At 37.0% G+C, this 24272-nt stretch overlaps 1 protein-coding gene across 1 annotated transcript in view; it reads left to right on the top strand.

The window, feature by feature from the left end:
- APPBP2 (amyloid beta precursor protein binding protein 2) overlaps window positions 1–24272 on the top strand; it is a 66827-nt gene that overhangs the window by 32361 nt on the left and 10194 nt on the right. The window contains exons 5-10 of the mRNA XM_004377841.3: window positions 11460–11628; window positions 17436–17525; window positions 18980–19047; window positions 19143–19248; window positions 19931–20055; window positions 22769–22854. Coding sequence (XP_004377898.1) covers window positions 11460–11628; window positions 17436–17525; window positions 18980–19047; window positions 19143–19248; window positions 19931–20055; window positions 22769–22854 — 644 coding nt within the window. The remainder of the gene's footprint in view (window positions 1–11459; window positions 11629–17435; window positions 17526–18979; window positions 19048–19142; window positions 19249–19930; window positions 20056–22768; window positions 22855–24272) is intronic.

Genomic DNA, 24272 nt, shown 5'->3' with positions numbered 1-24272 from the left:
TTTTTATAGCAACATATAAAAAAATTGGAATAGCAGCACTTGTGAAAATGTTCCACTGGAGGAGGCAGCAATTGGCAAGAAACGTTGAAGGCACACGTTATTTGCCTAAAAATGAGTAGAGTATCCCATATGGGATCTTTGTGGGTAGTTAAATGTTTCTATTTTCATGAACTAGTAAATTTGAAACAGAAAAGCCATTTTGGATGCTTTTGTTGTAGATTCTTCTTTAGCAGTCTTTTGACTAAAAAGTAAAGCACTTTCTTTTTGTATGTGCTTGCCTTTTTTTTTTAATGTGGATGGCATACAACATCAACAATGAATATACATGTAATAAAATATTTGCCAATTCAACATTTTTAATATGTACGCTTCAGTGACGTTAATTATGTTCATCATGTTGTTCAACCCTTACCACTATCCATTTCCAAATTTTTCCATCACCCTTAACAGAAGCAGTGAGTCCCCCTTTACACCTCCTGCCCACCTGCCCTTGGTAACCACTAATGAACTTTGATCTCTGTACATTTGCCTATCCTAGATGTTTCATGTAAGTGGGATCATATAATAGTTATCCTTTTATGATTGACTTTTTCAGTCAGCATAATGTTCATCCATGTTGTAACATGTATCAGGACTTCGTATCTCTTATTAAAAAAAGTGAACACCAACCCCGTTGCCTTTGAGTCAGTTCCGACTCATAGCAACCATATAGGGCAGAGTAGAACTACACTGTAGGGTTTCCAAGGAGTGGTTGGTGGATTTGAACTGCTGACCTTTTGGTTAGCAGCCGAGCTCTTAACCACTGTGCCACCAGGGCACCCCTATCTCTTATGGCTGAGTAATATTCCATTGTATGAATGCACCACATTTTGTTTATCTGTTCATCTGTTAATGGACACTTAGGCTGTTTCCACCTTTTGGCTATTGTGAATACTGCCACAATGAACATTGGTTTGTAAGTATCTGTGTCCCTGCTTTCGATTCTTTTGGGTATGTAGGGGTGGAATTCCTGGATCGTATAGTAGTTCTGTGTTTAACTTTTTGAGGAACCACCAAAATGTTTTCCACAATGACCGTACTATTTCAAAATCCCACCAGCAATAAATGAGGGTTCTAATTTCTCTGCATTTTTGCCAACATCTGTTTTTTTCATTTTTTTTTTTTTTTAATTGTAGCCATCTTAGTGGATGTGAAGTGTTATCGTGGTTTTGTTTTGCATTTTCCAAATGACTACCATATTTTTTTTGCAAATAGTGCGTGCCTTCTGCGTTTGTTTACTATCCATGCCCTCCCGCTGTGAAGCACCCTAAGCACCTCACAAGTGCCGCCATGCCAGTCCTCTTCCACGTGTTCATGTAAAAATTAGCATAGCACGCTTACGAAAATACCTCAAGCACGGCGGGCACGGCCAGTAAACAAATACAGAAGGCCCACATTGTTTGTGTGAAAATGTGGTAATGACACTGAGCATCTTTATGTACTTTTTGGTCATTTGTGTTTCATCTTTGGTGAAATGTCTATTCAAGTCTTTTGCTCTTTTCTTTTAGTTTTTTTTATTGTACTTTAAGTGAAATTTTACAATTCAAGTTAGTCTGTTCATACAAAAATTTATACATACATTGTTTTGTGACCTTGGTTGCTCTCCCTGTACTGTGACAGCACACTTTCTTTCCACTCCAGTTTCCCAAGTCCATTCAACTAGCCCCTGACCCTCTCTGCCTTCTCATCTCACCTCTGGACAGGAGCTGCTCATTTAGTTTCATGTACCTGCTTGAGCTAAGAAGCACACTCTTCACGAGTATCAGTTTGTATCTCATAGTCCAGTCTAATCTTTGTCTGAAGAGTTGGGCTCGGGAATGCTTTTCATTTTGGGCTAACAGAGAGTCTGGGGGCCATGTCTTCCGGGGTCCCTCCAGTCTCAGTCAAACCATTAAGTCTGGTCTTTTTATTAGAATTTGAGTTCTGCACCCAACTTTTCTCCTGCTCTGTCAGGGACTCTGTGTTGTGTTCCCTGTCAGGGCAGTCATTGGTAGTATCCGGCCGGACACCATCTAGTTCTTCTGGTCTCAGGCTGTTGAAGTCTCTGGTTTATGTGACCCTTTCTGTCTCTTGGACTAACATGTTCCTTGTGTCCATGGTGTTCTTCATTCTCCTTTACTCCAGGTGGGTTGGGACCAATTGATGCATCTTAGATGGCCGCTCACTAGCTTTTAAGACTCCAGACCTTTGCCCATTTTTTGATTGTGTTGTTTGTTTTTTTATTTAGCTGTAGATGTTCTTTATATATTCTCAATATTAAACCCTTATCAGGTGTAGTTCCCAAAAATTTTCTCATCATCTGTGGTTTGTTTACTTTGTTGATAAAGTCCTTTGAAAGAGTCTGTTCTTTCCCTGTTAGATGGATTTAGCACCCTTGTCAAAAGTTAACTGACCCTACATGGACAGGTTTATTTCAGGACTCTCAGTTCTATTCTGTTGGTCTATATGTCTATCATTACACCACTACCAGTCTGTTTTGAGATTGAAAAATGTGAGTCCTCCTACTTTGTTCTTTTTCAAGATTAATTTGACTATTCAGGACCCCTTGCAGTTCCTTATAAATTTGAGAATTGGCTTTTCCATTTCTGCAAAGAAGGCTGTTGGAATATTTTTTTTTTCTCTGCACCTTTCTTTTTTTTTAAATTGTGATTTAGGTGAAGTTTATAGAGCAAATTAGTTTCTCATTAAGCAGTTAATACACAAATTGTTTTCGTGACATTCGTTGCCAAACCCGCGATGTGTTAATACTCTCCCCTTCTCCACCCCGCATTCCCTGTTTCCATTCATCCTGTTTTCCTGTCCCTTCCTGCCTTCTCATCTTTGCTTTGGACTAGTGTGCCCGTTAGTTTCGTGTACATGGTTGAACTCTGAAGCACGTCTCTCAAGTGTTGTTGTTGGCCCTATAGACCTAGCTAATCTTTGGCTGAAGGGTGAATCTCAGGAGTGGCTTCAGTACTGAGTTAAAAGGATTTTGGGGGAAGGCTGTTGGAATTTTGATGGGAATTACGTTGAATCCATAGATTGCTTTAAGCAGTATTGACATCGTAACAATATTAAGTTTTCTAATGCATAAGTATGAAACATTTTTCCATTTTTTTAGGGCTTTTTTTAATTTCCTTCAGTAATGTTTTATATTTTTCAGTGTACAGGTCTTTCACTTCCTTGGTTAAATGTATTCCTAGGTATTTTGTTCTTTTAGATGCTATTATAAATGGAATTGTTTCCTTAATTTCCTTTTCAGATTGCTCATTGTTGTTGTATAAAAACCCAGCTGATTTTGCGTGTTGACCTTGTATCCTGCCACTTTGCTGAATTCATTTATTAGCTCTGGTAGCTTTCTTGTGGGTTCTTTGGTATTTTCCATATATAGGATCGTGTCATCTGTGAAAAACAATAGTTTTACTTCTTCCTTCCCAGCTTGGCTACTCTTTATTTCTTTTTATTGCCTGATTTGTTTGGCTAGGGCTTCCAGTACAATATTGAATAACAGTGGTGAGAACAGGCATCCTTGTCTTGTTCCTTATTTTAAGGGGAAAGCGCTCAGTCTTTTTCCATTGAGTATGATATTGGCTTTGTGTTTTTCATAAAATGCCTTTAATCATTTTGAGGAATTTCCCTTGTATGCCTAGCATGTTGAGTGTTTTTATCATGAAAGGGTGTTGAATTTTGTCAAATGCCTTTACTGTATCAATTAAGATGATTATGTGGTTCTTTTTCTTTGTTCTATTAATGTGGTGTGTTACATTCATTTTCTAATGTTGAACCACCCATGCGTTCCTTGGATAAATCCCACTTGATCATGCTCTTGGATTCAGTTTGCTAGTATTTTGTTGTGGATTTTTGCATCTATATTCAAAAGAGATATTGCTCTGTAGTTTTCTTGTGGTGTCTTTGAATGGCTTTTGTATCAGAGTAATCTAGCCTCATAGAATGAGTTAGGAAGTGTTCCTTTTATTTTTTGGAAAAGTTTTAAAAGGATTGGGGTCATTTCTTGTATAAATGTTTGGTAGAATTCCCCAGTGAAGCCATCTGGTCTTGTACTTTTCTTTTTTTTTGTAGATTGATTTTTTTAATCACCAATTATATTTATTCATCATATGTCCAATAACAATTTTATACTTATTGTTTATGCATTTGTCATTATAAAGCATGAGGGACATAACCATTAGAATTACCAACCAAAGACACCTTAAAACTTATCTTTATATTTGCTCTTGAAATTACCTTTAGTGGAGATCTTTTTTTTTTTTTTTTCCTACCTATAGCTTCAAGTTACTGTCTGGTGGCCTTTGCTCACCATCTGAAGGACTCTCTTTAGCATTTCTTGTAAGATAGCTCTAGTGGTTACAAACTCTGAACTTTTGTTCATCTGTGAATATTTTAATTGTGCCCCCATTTTTGAAGAATAGTTTTGGCAAATACTGTGTTCGCAGTTGACAGTTCTTTTCTTTCAATGCTTTAAGTATGTCACCTCATTGTCTTTTGGCCTCCAAGATTCCTGAGATGGAATTGGCATTTAATCTTATTGAGCATCTTTTCAAGAGTATTCACTTTCCTCTTGCTGCTTTCAAGATTCTTTCTTTGTCTTTAGTTTTAGAGAGAGAGGTTATGATGTGTCTTGGTGTGGTTCTCCTTTGTCAGATTTTGAAATTTTTCTGCCATTATTTCTTCAAGTATTGTTTCTGTCCATTTCTCTCATCTCCTTCTGAGATTCCTATGATGCATACATTGGTTTGCTGGCTGTTCTTCCATAAGTCCATTAAATTGTGCTCAACAGTTTTGAGCCTTTTCCCTTGTTGCTCTTCAGCCTCCATAATTTCGATTACCTTATTCTCCAGTTCAGAGTCCCTGGGTGGTACAAACAGTTAATGTGCTTGGCTGCTAATCGAAAGGTCGGAGATTCAAGTCCACTCAGAGGCGCCTCAGGAGAAAGTCCTGGTGATCTACTTTGGAAAAATCAGCCATTGAAAACCCTATGGAGCGCAGTTCTACTCTGATACATGGGGTTTCCATGAGTAAGAATTGACTTGATAACAGCTGGTTGTTGTTTTTGTTTTTTTGTGCTTTTTCAATCCTCTAGTTCACTGATTCTTTTTTCTGCCTGCTCAGATCTGTTGATAAATTCTTCCAATGAGTTTCTCATTTCAGTTATTGTCTCTTTCAGTTCCAGTATTTCTGTTTGGTATCTTTTTATAGTGTCTGTGTCTTTATTTAAATTCTCATTTTGTTCATGCATCATTTTCCTGATTTCCTTTAGTTTTTGTTTTCCTTTAGTTCTTTCAGCTTGTTTAATATTGTTGTATTATATTCTTCAAAACGGTTCATTATTCAGGCTTCCAGAAACACGATTCCTCACCCTTCTTGTTCATTTGGATGGGCCTTTGTTTCCAGTTTCTTTGTTTGTCTTGTGATTTTTTGTTGAATCTGAGACATTAGGATTTTACAAGGTGTTAACTTTCTCAATTCCCCTAAGTACTCACTGTTTTTGACAGTGATACTTGCTGCGAGAGACTCAGGCAGGCAGAGCATTCAGATTTTGCTTACCACTCTGTCGCTCCCTTTCTTTGATAACTCTCTTCCAGTCCAGACCAAGGTTTCTGTCCTTCAGCAGCACATGAGACTCATTGTTAACTTGGCTTCTCCATTTGCAGTTCCTTGCTGCTGTCCTCTGCCCACTGACCCAGAGTTCCACAGGACTGAGGACAGATTTCTCCCTGTTTTTCCTGGTGTACATATGGGGGAGGGTCAGGTACCTAGACCTGCTCACACTGCCATCTTTCCCAGAATTCTGTGCTTGCTTTTTATTCACAGAATCAGAAGCCTTATTTTACCCAAATACCAGAATGTTTCTTCTCTAATTTTAAGGTTCCTATATAATTTTGCTTTAGCTTAACTAAAAGGTTTATTGTTCTCACCTGATAAAAAGTCTGAAGCTAGGCAGTGCATCCCTGGTATGGATGCTCCATGATGTTATCATTAGGTACCAAGGCTCCTTCTGTCTTTCCCATGTCATCATCTTTAGTATCTTTAGTATGTAGCATTGTGGTTGCAAGTGTTACATATAGGGAGAAAGGGCAAAAGGCTCATGCCAGCTGAGTTGTCTTTTTTTTTTAATATTGGAAGGATGGATTTCCCAGAACCCTAACTCCATCTCTTTGGTCAGAACTGGAACACATTCCCCTCATAGCCTCCAACCTATGCTGTAACCTAAAGTAGTCTAGGGAGCAAAGCATTTTCAGTTGTATATATTGCTACTCTGAATGAATTTATGGCACTACATTAAAGAAGAAGGGAAGGGAAATACTGGAAAGGAAACTATAAAACACAGTCATTACCATGGTTCTCTTCTGTAATGGACACATGTGAAATTAGAAAAATACCTGGTCCGAGAAGCAAAGCCATTTATAATACCAGCTTAAAGCCTGTATACGAAGACATTTTGTTCTTACGAATTTAAAATTTCAAAATCAGATTTGCCTCTCTACAACAGTACTTGCCAAATTATTGGTCATTTATAGGTGTATTTAATATGATATAACATATGATATGGTATAATATACAGTATAATTTTGCCATCTCTTAAGTATTATTTGAAAAATTAAATTTTACTGATTTAGCTTTTCTCAAGACTGAAGGAAATTTGATGGATTAATTGGCCATGTGTTTAATTGAATTGGAAGAGACGTGTTTTTACAGAACAGATACTAATGAAATCCTTTGGCCAATCCCAGGGCTTTGAACCTGATGCAAGCATAGGAGGGTGTTTTTTAATTTAATATCATAAATCCAGTTTCTAGTCTGAGGCTGACATTGAAACATTCCAGAGTAAATGTTAGAACCTTCTTGGCCTCTGTGTAGTTAACCTGATACCATTTCTCAGTTCTTGTTATATTCCCCTGGAATTCTGCCTGTTTCCCTTTACTCTTTCTATTTAATAGCTTGTTTTTTTCTGCTTGTATATGTCTGTTGCCAAACAAATTCAGAAATACAGAAAGCTATCAAGATGAAAATACATATTACCTATAACCCTACTGCCCAGAAATAATAACCATTATTAATATGTTGTTGTGTGCCATCAATTCCAATTCATAGCAACCCTATAGGACTGAGTAGAACTGCTCCATAGGATTTCCTAGGCTGTAATCTTTATGGGAGCAGATCGCCAGGTCTTTTCTCCCACAGAGCGACTGATGGTTTTGAGGCGCCAATCTTTTGGTTAGCAGGATAGAACAGTCCCCTAGAGAAGGAATTGTGCTTGGTAAAGTAGAGGGTCAGCAAAAAAAGAGGAAGACCCTCAATGAGATGCACTGACACAGTGACTGCAACAGTGGGTTCAAACATAATGATTGTAAGGATGGCACAGGACTGAGTAGTGTTTCGTTCTGTTGTACATAGGGTCGCTATGAGTTGTAACTGACTCAACAGCACCTAACAACAACAACATACAATGTTAGTAGGAAACATACCCCAAAACAATAATACTGACAATAAAGTAGAATTCAGGATGAAAACCATTAGTTGATGCAAAAAGGATATTGATAATAGAAGGTACAGTTCACTTAGGATAACTGTCTTAAGTCTATGTACGTATCAGAGAACCATCTATGTAAGCAGTGCATTCTGAAAATACAAAAAAATAAAAATAACCAATAAAATGTCGAGTGCCTCAAGGATAGGTTTGGACCTCGTGGAGCTTGTCAAGGAACCAAATTCTTTTCCATCTGTCTGCTCTTCTATTTTCCGTGTGCTGGTTTTATCTTTGGCTAGCTCTCCGGTGTTTGTAAGATCGCTGCTATTATTTGAGGCACCACATGCAGATTATATATTGTCCAGCAGAAGAAAGACTCCCTTCCCAAGCACCGTTTTTTTCTTTGAAGACAAGGGAAACTTTCCCAGAAAACGCCCAACTGATCTAACCTTGAGTCTCATTAGCCAGAGCTAGAGGGTCGCTATGAGTTGGAATCGACTCAACAGCAACGGATTTAGTTTTTGTTTTAGATCACTTTGTGAACTCTGAGTCAGTCACTGGCACAGGGAGTGGGATCACTGTACTATGAGTGACATAAACTAATCATGATTTACTTCTGACTTGTGTGGAAAAGGGGGCAATTGCAGAACAGAATCAGGGCTGTGCCAGCAAGCGTGAGGAGGTGAGAATGGTTGTTGGTTAGGGAGCCAACAGTGTGTGCTACTCACTTAGAATTAAAAGCATACCAGTCTTTATTTTAAATACCCACCCCTCCTCTTTCAAATCTATTTTCAAAATTCTTAACTAGTTTTGGAAAAGACACTTGTAAGCAGGTGAGAGGTCATTTTCCTCTAGGTTTTCTTTCAGTATGTTTTTTTGTCAAGTGTCTGATAAGGGTCTGTCTAGTCATTTTGTTCAATCTTATAATAAATGTAATTTTCAGAAACTAGTGACTTCTAAATTTGCATTTTCCATTTTAAATAATGAAGAGTTTAACCAATTAAATGATATTTGCATTTGACACCTGTTGATCTAGTAGACATGTTTTTATGTTGCTATAAAATTAAAATGTTATGCTTACATGGTAGAGCCACATTTGGAGAACCTTGAGAACTTACCTTTTCATTAGGCTGAGTGTTGAGGCAAAATTAAAACCTCTTTTGGGCCAAAAATATCTTGGATTCTGCATCCTGCTTACTGTCAGCCCAGATGGACTTGCAGACTGAAGAGTCTTTGTATGTTCAATTCGCCCTTTATTTTCAGTAGACAACCAGCAGGGACTGGAGAAAATATCAAGCAATGTCTTTCTGGCATAAAATGTTTAGATTGCTATCCATCATATGCTAATTATTAAATAATTTCTAGAAATTTTATTTTGGGGGATACCTACAGTGAAGTTTGTTGAAAACCTACATAGTTAGAATTGTAATTCTTAGCATTGTAAAAATAAGAAGTGAGCACTGTTCTTTTCATTCTCTACATTTATAATCCCTGCTTGGGTTTATCCTTTTTCTTTCAATCTTTTGGCCCTCTTTGATAGAGATAATTATCAAATCTGTATTACTAATACCATACTTTTTTTGTCAAAGATGTTTTTCCTGGATTGTTATAATATCTTCTGTCCTGGTTGCCTTGTTTACATTCTTGGCTTTGCTGTAGTTCATTCTACATATTACAGGCAGAGCAGTCTTTCTAGATTGCACTGTTCAGTACAGTAGCCATTAACCATACACAACTATTTAAATTAATTAAATTAAAAATCTGTCTTCACTCACACTAGCCACATTTTAAATACTTAATAACCACGTGTAGCTGGCGCCTACCAAATTTGACAGCACATGTATAGAACATTTCTGTCATCTCAGAAAGTTCTGTTGGACAATGTTTCACAGCATGAATTAGATCACTTCACTCGCTGTCACAACGAAAACTCCTTACCATCACCTGCAAGGCTCTGTAAAATCTTGCTTATTTCTCCAATCTCATGTAATTTTTTAATTACTACACTCCAGACACATTGGCCTTCTTTCTGTTCTTTGAGTATGCCAGATTATTCCCCCTTCTCAGGGACTTTCCACTTGTCATTACTTCTGTTTGGAACATACTTCTCCCAGATGGCTGCCTCTTCATCATTTAGATGTCAACTCAAATGTTACTTTCTCAAAAGACTTCTTCCCTGTATACCCTAAACACCTCCCCTAAGAAGCTCTCAATTGCAATATCTATTTTTACCATCTTCATAGTATTTACCTTTAAACAAAATTGTTACTTATTTGGTGTTTTTTTTTTTTTTTTTTTTAACCTACCCAAACATCCTTCTCACCGTTGGAATGTAAGCACCTTATGGTCACAGACTTTCTGTCCTGTTCACACTACATCTTTTACACTAAAAAAATGACAGGCATATGATAGGTGCCCAGTCAATACTTGACTATGAGTCTCCTCAAAACTTTACCATCTGATTTGCCATATTTCTTTTTCCTCCAGTTTTTTTCCTTGATTTCAGTTGTTTTTTTATGTATGGTTTATTTTCCATTGAATCAGAAGTGATTGCAAGCTACCACTTGGTCGCCACATCAACAGTTTGACAGGTGGTGTCTCTTTATTCTGTATCAGTGTACTTACTTGAGCAGGAAAGCTATCTGTACACTAAAACATAGTTTTTTTCACTTTTATTTTCTGCTTAATAAATTCAGTCAACTCACTATTCTAAAGTGGCCTGATAAATTATTACATTATTACAGCTTTAAATTTGGAATTTGGTATTATGAAAGGTACTCCATTGAGAATTTTAGATTAACCTTAATATATTATTTTGCTTGATGACTAGAGGCTTTTTTAAAAGCAGATAACCATATGGTGAGTATTAGAAGGGTACACACTGTCATTGTATAACATTCACCACCTTACTGAGTAGTCTTGGTTCATTTGAAGTTATTCTACCGTTTTCCCTTACTGTACAAAGGGATGACAGAAATTAGAAGATTGTTTGAATTGTTCTCATTTTGGGTTATTGATCTTTTAATATTTTTGGTATAGATAGAAAAAAATTAATTGTGTTGTTTTTATACTCCTGAAGAGTGTTTCCTAACCTCTTCATACTTGGTTTTCTTTTAAATGGCTTTTATACCTCTCAGGGATGAGAATCTTTAGAAAATTGTATTGACCTGATACATGGACTTAATGTTTTAGCCAACATAATAATAGATACATACTGGATAGTATATATCCAGTCCTAATAATATTCTCCTGTCTTGCTTAGACGGATGTACAATCTGTTGTTATTTAGAATCTACTCTGACCTAGAGCATTTTACTACTCTTACTTATCATTAGATCATCAGCATGGTTGAACAATTACTTTGTGTAAAGAGCTCTGTATTTTTCATCATAAAGGATAAAAGTTATAAAAGAAATAACTGAAATTACCCCTGTTTTCAGTGAACTTATCTTACTGGAAAGAGAAACAAAAACGAGCATTTATGAACCAACGTGAAATGAGTGGTAACTGATCAAGTAGTATACATATATACTAGAAAAAAAGAATGGAAGATAATGGTGGATAATGAGATTTCATGTTGATTTTTGTTTTCTTCATTGTTTTCCAAATTTTCTGTGAGAGTGTATTACTTTTGGATTTGGAACAAAAAGTAAATTACTTTTTTCAGATGTCGCACATGCTGAGTACACAAAGTATAGGAAGTGTTTAGAGAGGATAAGAAATCAAAGTTGGGTGAAATTAATCTCGGGAAGCTTTCTGGGAAGAGCATTTACTTCTTTATGGGCATTAGACAACCCCAGGTTGGGTCAGGCGGTTAACTTCCAGTGCTGCTTCATTTCTCGTTTCTAGTTACCTTCTCTCATTTGGGTGCTACATGGTGATCTGTAAGAGATTATCAGGTTTACATGTTGGAAATATCAAAAATAGAGGAATGTTATTTGTGTTTTTGCAGGTTGCTTCATGTGCGAAACGGAAATTGCAAATATCATTTGGGTGAAGAAACATTTAAGTTAGCTCAGACATTTATGGATAAACTGTCAAAACACGGCCAGCAAGCAAACAAAGCTGCACTCTATGGAGAATTGTGTGCACTCCTGTTTGCTAAAAGTCACTATGATGAGGTGAGTGTTTTGAAGTGCATTTCACTGTGGCTAGTACTAACCTATAAAACAGAGGATAAGTAAAATAATCATCTATCTTATAGATCTCATTTTCACATATTAGATTTACTTACAGCAGTACACATTTGTGATTGAATATTTAAAGTCAGGCAAAAGTAGTATTCCATGAGGTGGATTTTGAACATACATATGTAAGACTCAGGACTTTTTACCAAATGGATCTCTACCTAAATTGTTTTAATGGGCATGCTTTGTGAAATGAACCTTTAATACATGCTTTTTATTAGACAAGTAGCTCTAGGTGGACTCTTTATCATAACTTGAAGGCATTCATTTCAGTAGGAGGCTAAATTTTATTTATACCTTATTACATTGGTTTGCTCCTTCCTCTGCTTTCTGAAAAAGATAGCTTCATTCCTGGTTTTACAATTAAGTTAATGCTTTGGTGCTAATAAACACATAGTTGAGAAGTGATCTATGGGTGCTTAGATTGATTTATGGAAGAATATAATTATTTCATGTTGTCAGAAAGCTGTCGTTAGCTTTCATATTTTTAAATTTTTATCCCTATCTTGATTTACTTGATTTTTGTTCTATCAAAATAAATATATATGTATTTATATATTCCATATTTAAAGGAAAACTGCAATAAGAAGTAAACCAGAAAATTCTAGAATAATTGTGAGGTGATGTTTGTGCAACCCAGATGCTAGGATTATCCTGCTTTTAGTATCTATGTAAGAGTGCATCAAACCCACATGTAGAAATATAAACCCCTTAGCAGCATGTCTGCAATTTCTCAAGGGGTTTATGATTATTTGTAGTTGTTTTTTATGTTGAGTTCCCATGGCTGCTGAATTAGTTCTGTTGATGGATTGTTTTGCTGCCCCTTGTATACAGTGATTGTTCATTGCTTATCAATTCAGATGTAGAACTTGGCCCCTTTGTATGATTTCCACATGCCAAAAACAAAGAACCTCATTCATAGAAGGCCTTTGTGTAGATCACAGACTTGTGTGGATCCTGAAAATAAGAGTGAGATTAAACATCTTAGTATTGTGTTCAGTGTCACCTTGAGTATTAGTTATAAACAAACAAAACAAAAAATTTGTTGCCATTGAGTAGAATCTGACTCATGGTGACCCCATGTGTTACAGAGTAAAACTGCTCCATAGAGTTTTTTTAGCTGTAATCTTTACAGAAACAGATCACCAAGCCTCTCTTCCTTAGTGCTTCTGGTTGGGTTTAAACTTTCAACCTTTAGGTTAATAGTCAGGCACAAACCATTTGCTACCCAGGGACCTTCGGATTACCCTCCATCCTTTTATATCTCTACATAGAAACTTAGCCATCTCTGGTTTCACTTTCATCATTTCTTCTTATTCCCTACTTTCCATACTGCCTTGTGGAACTCCACAGTCCTGTCTGTTACACAGCTGTTCATAATTCTTGTCATTCTATATGCCCGTATCTAGCTGCAGGCCTGTCTTAGTCTATCCAGATGCGCTGAGGTACTCAGCAGAACAAAAGTGTTTTTTATTTAACGATTTCCATTCTTTCTGTAGTAGGCAGCTACAGTTTTCATTAGCAGTTATTTGCTTCCTATGTTTGGATTTGATTTGAAGGTTTGTAAATGGTTAACATGCTCATTTGCTAACCAAAAGGCTGGCAGTTCGAGTCCACCCAGAGACACCTTGGAAGAAAGCCCTGACAGTCTGCTTTTGAATAATCAGCCATTGAAAACCCTGTGGATCACTGTTCAACTCTGACACACATGGGGTCTCCATGAGTCGGAATCAACTTGACAACAGCTGGTTTAAGTGGGCAGTGGTAGTTCAGTGGTAGAATTCTTGCCTTCCACGTGGGAGACCCAGGTTTGACTCCCAACCAGTGTGCCTCGAACACAGCCACCACCCGTCACTGGAGGCCTGCGTGTTGCTATGATCTGAACAGATTTCAGCAGAGCTTCCTAACTCCTAAGACAGACTAGGAAGAAAGGCCTGGCAGTCTACTTCCAAACAATCAGCCATTGAAAACCCTTTGGATCACGATGGTCCAGTTCTGTTGTACGTGGGGTCGCCATGAGTTGGGAGCCAACCTGACGGCAGCGAACAATGGCAACAACACTGTGCCTCGTTCACGGTCTTTGCAACTGTTACGATCAATTCATTCTCATACCAGCTGAATGAAGGAGTTCAATTCCAGTGCATTTCCACCCTAATTCTATTTCTAACTGCAGATACAGTACTTCTTTCTCCGATCCTAACCAGCAGAGCTAGGTCAGATCTCACAAATTAAAAGGGCACAGTCCTCCATACTGCCAAGTCTGCTCAAGACCTCAGATGCCAGCAGCAAGCTTGGGAGTCCTCAGACCCCTCTCACTTTTGCCCTGCTATGTCCCATTAGTTTTTTGGACTTGATGATTCACTAGAGCAACTCACAGAACTCAGCAAAGAGCTTTACTTGTTAATTGCAGTTGAGTCGATTCCAACTCGTGGCAACCCCATTTGTTACAGAGTAGAATTGCTCCATGGAGTTTTCTTGGCTGTAATCTTTACAGAAGTAGATTGCCAGGCCTTTTTTTCTGTGGTACCCCTGGGTGGGCTTCAACCTGCCAACCTTTAGGTTCACAGTCAAGGACAAACCATTTGTGCCACCTGTTGTTGTTAAGTGCCGTCGCGTTGGTTCTGACTTACAGCAACCCCCCATGCACAACAGAGCGAAACACTGCCCGGTCCTGCATCATCCTCACGATTCTTGCTATATTTGAGCCCGTTGTTGGAGCCACTGTGTCAGTCTGTCTTGTTGAGGGTCTTCCTCTGTTTTACTCACTCTCTACTTTACCACGCATGATGTCCTTCATTCTGCAGTGACTGGTCTTTCCCAATAACATGTCCAAAGTATGTGAGATGAAGTCTCTCCATCCTTGCTTCCAGGGAGCATTCTGGTTGTACTTCTTCTAAGACAGATTTGTTCATTCTTCTGGCAGTCCATGGAATATTCAGTATTCTTAGCCAACACCATAATTCAAAGGCATCAGTTCTTCGGTCTTCCTTATTCATTGTCTAGCTTTTGCATGCATATGGGACAATTGAAAATACCATGGCTTGGGTCAGGTGCACCTTAGTCCTCAAAGTGACATCTTTGCTTTTGAACACTTTAAAGAGGTCTTTTGCCCAATGCAGTGCGTTGTTTGATTTCCTGACCACTGCTTCCATGGGCATTGATTGTGGATCCAAGTAAAATGAAATTCTTGACAACTCCTGTCTTTTCTTGTTTAGCATGATGTTGCTTATTGGTCCAGTTGTGAGGATTATTTTTTTGCACCACCTAGGGATCTTCAAAAGCTCTGTACTTATGATTACAGTTTTATTATAGCAAAAAGGATACAAATGAAGAGATGCATATGGTGAGGTATGGGAGGCTTCCCAACTCGGAGCTTCCATGTCTCCAGAAGAGACCTGCTACTCTCCTTTGTGCATCAGTGTTTATCACCAGCCTGAAAGCCTTTATTGGGGCCTTGTTATGTAGGCATGATTAGTTGAATCAAGTCCCTGCAGGGCTGAACTCAAGCTCCATCCCCTCCTTCCCTGAGGGTGGTTAATATCAAGCAGCAGTGTTATCAGTGGGTCACTATGAGTATGAATAGACTTCATGGCAATGGGAGTTTTTGATGTCAGTGGGCCTGACCAGCCCCTTCCAAGAATCACCTCATTAGCATAACCTGTTAGGTAGGTGTGGTCTGGAGCCCTCATCAAAGACACTTCAGTCACTAGGGAAATTCCAAGGTTTTTAGAGGTTATCTCAGAAATGAAGGACAAAGACCAAGTTCTTTGGATAAAGTTAGTTGTAAACCCTACAGCAGCTCTAAGCAATGTAGGAATGGCTTGAAACAATAGTTTATTTCTTGCTCATGCTGTATCGCCATCTTGGGATGGCTGTGGCTATGCTTCACATTTGATCGAGACCCAAGGCGGTGCGCCAACCTTTACCTGAAACATTGCCAGCCTTAGAGCAGAAGCAAAACCATCATGAGGTAGTACCACTGCCTCTTAGAGCTTTCTCCCAGAAATGGCACTGTTTCACTTCTGCTCGTATTTTAATTGGCTGAAGGAAGTTACATGGCCACACTTGTCTTTAATGTGGGGGAAAATGTATCCTTCCCCAAGGAGGGGCAGTGAATATTTTATAACAGTATTATAGTCTACCACAATTCTAAAGATTTCATTTTTTTTTTTTACTTTGGAACAAAGTCAGCTCGTTCAGCATCTTACAAACACAAATCAAGTTTTTGACCTAAGTCTGAGTTGAATAAACCTCTTTTATTTCATTTTTGCATCAGAATTACTTTAAATAGTTCATCTTTTCAGTGGAATAGGAGAGAAGGAAACTTGCAGAGGAGAACAAATGTTTATTGAACACCTGTTGTATGCTAGGCTGTTTTATAGATGAGGAAACCTAGGCCCAGAGAGTGGCCTGCTTTACACGTAATTGTTAAGTGGTTGAGTGTAATTTCAATTCAAGGATGCATGACTTGACAGTACATGCTTTTTCTGCATATCACATATCCCTAGCATAAAAACGCTCACTCTTGGTGATGCCAAACTAATGAGTAGGTGCACATCCTATGACCTTAAATCTCTTCCTTTGTGCTTATCTGTGCAGATGCATTGCAGACCACCCTTTCTTAACACGCCCTCCCTAGTGACCCTTTAGGAACCCTGGTGGTATAATGGTTAAGCACTCAGTGGTTCAATCCCACCAGCCACTCCATGGGAGAAAGATGTGGCAGTCTGCTTCCATAAAGTTCTACTCTGTCCTGTAGGGTCACTATGAGTTGAAATCAACTTGATGGCAATGAGTTTTTTAGTGACCCTTCTGTTTTGTTTCTTTGTAGCAGTTATTAATATCCAAAACATTTATTTTGCCTTATTCCCCCCCCCCCCGCCGCCTTTCGTTAAGCACTGTAAGAGGAAGGACATTTTCTCTTTCTCCCCCTGGATACCTAGATGCTAGCGTACTGCCTGGCACTTAATCTCTGTGTACCTCGGATTCCCATAATAATTGTACATATCTCATAGGGTTGTTGTGTCAATTAAATGTGTTAGTACACATAAAGTGCTTAGAAGAAATGACTGCCACAAAGAAAAGCACTCAATTAAGTGCCACAGTAGGAGCCCTGGTGGTGCAAATGGTTAAATACTGAGCTACTAACCAAAAGGTTGGCGGTCAAACCCACCTAGTGCCTCTGTGAGAGAAAGACCTGGCGATCTGCTTCCATAAAGATTACAGCCAGTGAAAACCTCATCGGGCAGTTCTACTCTGTCACATGGGGTCACTATGAGTCAGAATCGACATGACAGCATTTAACAACGACCTAATAACACAGTAAGGAAAAGAAAATATGGGGAAAATTAAAAAAATCTAGGGCTGAAACTTGACAGTTTAGATGACTTTAAGGGGTTGGGGGAAGGAGGAATGTGTTTTAAGGCAGAGGGAACAGTATGTGCAAAGCCTTCTGCTCAAGAAAGAATATGCCTCTGATTTCCTGAATTTATGTCACATACTCCCAAGGTCTGATTCAGACAAGCTATAAAAAGTTTTAAGAAGTATATAACAAGATACTTTCAAGAAAACAGCCTCAGAGAGAAAATTTTAAATGTGAATATTTTGTGTGTTTTCTTATTCAAGTACTTGAAAGCTTGCAGGAAAAATTCATAGTTGTTTTGTTGAGTATTGTCAGTTTGACTTATCACAGTTCTGCCTCTTCTGTTTTTTTTTTTTTTTTTCTTTTTTTTTTTTTAAAGGCATACAAATGGTGCATTGAAGCAATGAAAGAAATCACAGCTGGCTTGCCGGTCAAAGTTGTGGTAGATGTTTTAAGACAAGCTTCTAAGGTGAATTTAATATTAAATGAATTGTAGATTTATCAGGTTTTAAATTGCTTTTAATTAACGTATTATTTTACAAATTAGGTATTGCATGTGCTGTAGACTAACAGCTTTATTTTTAAATATCTGCGTTCAGTTTGAGAAATCTGGTGTCTCAAAACTAACTCACACAGATTTTAGTTAATTTTCCTGTACCCAGAAAACCTGTGAAACGGTTCACTTTGATAATTCTTTCAGCTCACAGAAGTATGTATCCAAGTAGTATCTTGGAGCTATTCTGGCTTGTTTTTGTTTTTTTAAAACCTTTATAGTGATCTGAATTCCTTATGCCAAAGTTGTCTGGCTTTTCTTCTAAAGGATAGCCTGGTATTATATCTTTTAGTCATAGTATTGCAGTCTCACAATGTGATAGCTTTCAACCTAATGAGCAGTCCTTATTTGATTTTTCTCTAGATTATTTTATTCTGTAAATAAGTGCATTAACTCTTTGAGGCCATTTAATAGTATTTAATATTGTCACTTTGGTGCACTGAGGCCTGAAGCATTAGTGTACTTGAGTATATGCTTTCTAACCGTAAAAACAAACAAACAAACAAAAAAAAAACTATTGCCATCGAGTTGATTCTGACTCATAGCGACCCTATAGGACAGAGTAGAACTGCCCCATAGGGTTTCCAAGGAACACTTCGTGGATATGAACTGCCAAGCTTTTGGTTAGCAGCCAAGCTCTTAACTACCACGCCACCAGGGCTCCTTTCTACCCGTAGTTTTCTCAATTTTTAGTATTCTAGTTTGATAGTTTTAGTTTTAGAAATTTCAATTAGGATTCCAAAATTCTGGATTTAGAAGAGTCCGGGATGTATTAAATTAGTTATTTTAGAGCAAGTAAAGCAGAAGTATTCAGGTTACCATCAGAGTTAGAAAGGGGATTTTAATATCTTTTTAATTAATTCAAAACATAGCAGATATGCTTGCAAGGTTTATATTGCTATATGCAAATCATATTTAGAATTTAAAAACTTCTGTCTGTCCTTATGGATCAAAATATTTTAAGGAAAAATAGAAAAACTTTAAATTCTGTGCGTTTAAAAATTATTGGATGAAAGCTACAAAAGATTATTGCAAACTACTGTAGAACTAAGATACAAATACCTTATAAAGTAGCATGGTGATCTCCCCCCCACCCCGGTTTTATTTTGAAAATATGAAAGGATGAGAGTATACCAGCTTTGTAAGGTAACTTCATTATAGCATGTTTGTACTGGGTATGACTGTCAAAACTTTTTGATTTGACCCAGGGTATTTACAGATGTGTGTATAACAGATTTTTCAAGTAGTTGAAGGAAAGAAATTCCAAGAACCCTCTTGCCATTATAGTCTGATTATATAAGCTGTATTTGTTTTATTATACTAATTAGCTATTTTGAGAGCTGTTTAACACTTTTTCTCTTTATCTTTAGGCTTGTGTGGTAAAGCGTGAATTTAAGAAGGCAGAACAGTTAATTAAACATGCAGTGTATTTGGCCCGGTAGGTTACTATTAATAAAAACACTGTTTCAGATGGTCTGTCTCTACTTTATGTCCTAATAGTAATTTTTTTGTGTGTGTGTTTTTTTTTAATAGGGATCATTTTGGATCCAAACACCCAAAATATTCTGATACGCTGTTAGATTATGGGTTCTACTTGCTCAATGTAGATAATATATGTCAGTCTGTTGCAATTTATCAGGTATGTTAAAGGTAACACTTTTTTTCTTTCAACCTAAATTGACTTGCTGACCTGTATTTGATTGTAATGTATAAATCACTCTCTATAAATAACTTTATAAGTCTCCTTTATATATGGGACATCATTCTTAGTAACCAGGTAACCTCTAGGAAGTTTAAAAGTTAATGTTTTAGGAATTAAAGAGAATTGTCAGTAAAAGAGTTACTGGATTATAGCCTCATATTTACGAGTACTTTTTCCATTTTATATTTGCTTGTATTTGTAGTTGACTTAGAGGTTGCCATTATATAACAGAAAGGCAGGCTGATAGCAATCAATTTAGGCCTTAACTCAGTCATTCCCAAGTAAATGATGAGCTATGCCATTGTCCTTGACAAGGTATTCTTGATTTTACAGTTGACTTCTGAAGAAGGACATAGAGAAAAACGTCATTGTGATTCCCAAGACATCAATGATTTTTTTTATTAAGCCATTGCCTTTAAAGTCAGACTCAGTCTTCAGAAAATCAGGCCTTATAGTTGACATTCATCTTCTGTTGTTATTTAAATACAGCAGGACTTTCTTGTTTCAAAACTTATGAGATTGTATATATAGAATATATATTTAAATTCTTAGAATGTTTGACTGTGTGGCATTTTCTAAAGATTTACAGTGTTACCAAATATTTTCATGACTATTTCAGGCAGCCCTTGACATTCGGCAGTCGGTGTTTGGTGGCAAAAATATCCATGTAGCAACAGCTCATGAAGACTTGGCTTATTCTTCTTATGTTCACCAGTATAGTTCTGGGAAATTTGACAATGCACTGTAAGTTCCACGTTCCTTTTTAGTGAAGGATTAAATGTTGTTGAGGTTTTTCTCCCCCTTGTACAATAATACTTAATTTACTTTATGGATTAAATTTGTCTTCCTGGAGCTTTAACGGGATGCCTGGAATGTTCTTGAAGTCATTTAAAACCATACCAACTCATAAGCCATTCATTTAGACTTTATGTGGTTTAATATTGAGACTTATATGTCTTCATGTAGATTATAACTTATCTTTTGAGTAGTTCTTTTAATTTTTCTTTGAGTAATATAATAGCCTCTGGCTACAAACAGACTCAATAGCTGAAGACCTCTTGCTCAAAACACATAGAAATGCTGAATAAAATACAACAATCAACTTTTTAAATGCATAGCTGAGCTTGTAAGAGAGAGGGAAATCTGAAAGCTCAATAAGGGACACTAACATCCAAAGGGGCAGGCATGTTCTATGGTTCATGTTTTGGGGTAGTGAGAAAGCTTAGAAGTTCTGTAATCTTGGTTGAACAACAGTCCTGGATTTAGGAGACAAGACGTTTAGGCCACAGAAGACTGTGAGTTAGAATTAAAACTCTCACATTAAAACAAGATCAAGGTTATACCCTCAGGGAAGAAATGCATTTGCCCACCAGGAAAGGCATGACAAGAAACTTGTCCATCTCAGGTTGGGCTCACAGTTAAAAAAGAAAGGGAACCTCATAGGGGAATTTGTAACTACAAACCTGTACCACGTTTGAGTTTAGTGATCATGCATGCTGGAGCCCCCAAACTGAGAAAAACGTTAGAAAGCACTTTGGGCTGCAGTTCTCCTGAGGTGCCTTGTGGAAGAAAATGTAAAACTCTTGGGAGTAATTAACCCTCAACTCAAACCGTACAGAATTCCCACAATTATAGCTGTACCTGAGATGAACTCACAATGAAAAATTATAAAACAAATAAGGAAACATTTCCACTATGAGTGAGAGTCAGCAGACATAATGAATAGAAATAGAACCCTACAAATTTCAGTTAACATAACTTTTTTGGTTGATAATATAAATAGTCTTACATGATTAAAGATATAAAATGGGGTAAGAAACTACTGCCTATTAGCAAAATAAAGTTTTTGTTGAAACATAGCCATGCTCATTTGTTCATGTGTTGTCTATGGCTGCTTTCCACTACAACAGTAGAATTGATTATTTGTCACACTGTATGGTCAACAAAAGCTAAAATATTTATTTGTTATGTTGTTTAGAGAAAGAATTTCCCATCCTTGCTGCAAAAGAAGGAATTAGTAATATTTTGGAGGAGGGAAAAAGCAAAAAAGGCAGATTTAAATATTAAATAACTGATTCATGCTACAACATAGATGAACCTTGAAAATACTATGCTAAGTGAAAGAAGCTAGTCACAAAGGACTACATATTGTGTGATTCATATGAAACATGCAGAATAAGCAAATCTATAGAGATAGAAATTAAATTGGTGATTGCTGAGGACCAGGGGGCTAGAGGGAAATGAGGAGTGATTTCTAATGAGTACAGTGTTTCTTTGAGGGTGATAAAAATGTTCTAAAGTTGATTGTGGTGATGGGTGCACAGTTCTGAATATACTGAACTGTATACTTAAAAATGGTAAATTTTATGATGTATGAATTATGTCTTAAAGCTGTTATAAAAATAAAGCATAGAATAGCTAGAAATAGAAAGTAGTCATTTAAATTATAAACTCGATGGACAAGTTAAACAGCAGATTAGGCACAACTAAAGAGAATTAGTGAATTGGAAAATAGATCTGAGTAAGGAGAAGTAAGGAGGCTTGTAGATGTTTGAAAGTTACTGGCAAATGAAATAGACAGATAACTTATCTATTTGGGGAGATGGGCCATAAATAAATAACCAAACATGGCAGCTGAGAATACATGCTGTGAAGAAGGGTAAAGTAGGGTTAGAGTTTAAAGAATGAAGGTAAATTTTTTAGGGACTTTTATGTAGACTAGTCTGGAAAAGTCTGTTCAAGGAGGATATTGAAATGTGTGGATATTCAGGGGAAGAGCATTCCAGAGAGAGGGTAAAGCCAGTATGAGGTTTCTGAGGTGACAGCATGCTTTGCGTGTTCAGGAAACTCCTAGACCTGTGTTGCTGGGGAGGAAAAAGAGGAGTTGCTCTGATAATGGTAGGAGATGGGGTCAGAGAAATAGCAGAATGACAGATCGTGTTGAGCTTTATAGGCTGTAATGAGGACTTCAGATTTTATTCTGAGGAAGATGAGAAGCCACTGGAGTTATAGAATCTGATTTAGGTTTTGAAAGGATAACTCTGTCCTAACAGTGGTAGGCTATAGATGAAATAAAGGCAGTTGGGAATTATTGAAATAATCCAGGTGAGAATCCAGAGAGAATTTGGTAATTTGGATGTATTTTGGAGGCACAATTGACAGGATTTGCTGATGGCTTGAATGAGAGATAGGTCAACTAGAGGCCTGAATAACAGAAAGAATGTAGCTGCCCTTTTTCTTTCCTGTAGGGGTTAAGTATCACAATGCCTCTCCAGTTCCATCTTGACAAAAGTTCATTCTACAGTAGATTGGAAACTTAAAAAAAAAAAAAAAAAAAAGTCTTTACCATATATAGTTTTAGAAGAACTTTCTATCAGTATTAAAGATGGTGATTTTTAAAATGCTTAAAATCATTGGTAACTAAAAAGAAACCAGAATATATCTATCTGTATTGCAGATTTCATGCAGAAAGAGCTATTGGTATCATTACCCACATCCTACCTGAAGATCATCTTCTTTTGGCTTCTTCAAAGAGGGTGAAAGGTACCCTTTGTCATCTAGTCTTAGATATTTTTAAAACTGGTGATATATGGTATAAAATAGGGGTATTTGTTTATTTCCTCTGACGGTAGTAGCATAGGGTTGGACTGTATATCTTCATATTACTAAAATGGCGAATTCACTGATTTAAAGTATTGATTTGCCTACAGCTCTAAGTAAGGGTTTTCATTGGCTTATAATGAAAGCTTGTTCACTTCTCTCAGTTAACGTTGTTGTTAACCCAGAATTTCTTTCGTCTCTCTTTTCATTCATTCATTCATTTTTTTCATGGTGAGGGATGTGGAGTAATAACATAAATGATTTCACAGTAACATGAATAGCAAACTGAAGGTGGGTTTTTCACATAACCTCAGCTTTATAGTGCGGGATTCTTACACAGAGTTTCATGTCAGCTTACCAGTGATGTTGAAAGGCTCTTGCCAGATACCACTTTATTTTCTTATTTTAAGTTTCTTTGAATCACTACCAAGGCCCTATCATTTAAGGCATTTTTTTTTAACCAATATGAATGGTCACTCTTAAAATAATCCCATGCATGTGGAATATGTTTTGCCTTAATTCTAGAGCTGGGTTTTTGTTTTCTCCTAGGTTTGCATTTTTAAAGTTGCACAGGTAATGCATGATTAATGTCAAAAATTATAAGTTAGATAGAAAATTAAAAATTAATTAAGTCACCTGAAATCCCACCTGCCCAGAATCAACATTTTGGAGAATATCCTTTTAGACTTTTCTGCCTTCAAGTAGATAATAAAATGAATGATTTTTTGTTTTATAATCTGCTTTTGTCATTTAATATATCATGAACATTTTTCATTTCAGTACATGTAGATATATACCCTTTTTACTAATGTATCTAACTTCATCCCTATTATTGGAACTTTATGTTGTTTTCAACCTTTTGTTCTTTTAAAAAATGCTAAATCTCTTTTACTTACCTTTGTGCACATGCATGTACAATTTTCCTAGAAATAGAATGACCTGGAAAAAGATTATATGTACTTTTAAGGCTTTAGATGGAATTCAGACCCTGAATGTGGCTTTGAAATTGCAGTGTCTTCTTGCCTGATTCGGTTGATCAAGTGAGTGGAAGGAAACCGGTTCTTCTAGTTGTGTTTGGTTAAAGGTTATGTTTTACAAAATGGTTTCAGAGATTTCAACAGTGCTTGGTTACTCCCTGACGCGGTTTTATAACTTTTTAAAATTTTGCCTATTCCTGCTTCCTTCTAGTTACTTAAAAAAACAAATTCTTATCAGCAAAAGTATAGCAGTCTGGTAAAATAGAAACCAGTTCTACAAAGTAATAAGCTGTGTGAGGAGCCCTGGTGGCTCAGTGGTTAAGTGCTTGGCTGCTAACTGAAAGGTCGGCGGTTCAAACCCCGCTGCTGCTGCGCGAGAGAAAG

The sequence above is a fragment of the Trichechus manatus genome, unplaced genomic scaffold, assembly GCF_000243295.1.
Source record: "Trichechus manatus latirostris isolate Lorelei unplaced genomic scaffold, TriManLat1.0 scaffold00054, whole genome shotgun sequence".
NCBI classification, from domain to species: Eukaryota; Metazoa; Chordata; class Mammalia; order Sirenia; family Trichechidae; genus Trichechus; species Trichechus manatus.
Note: the sequence above shows the minus strand (reverse complement) of the source record. Positions and strands in the feature narration are given on the sequence as shown.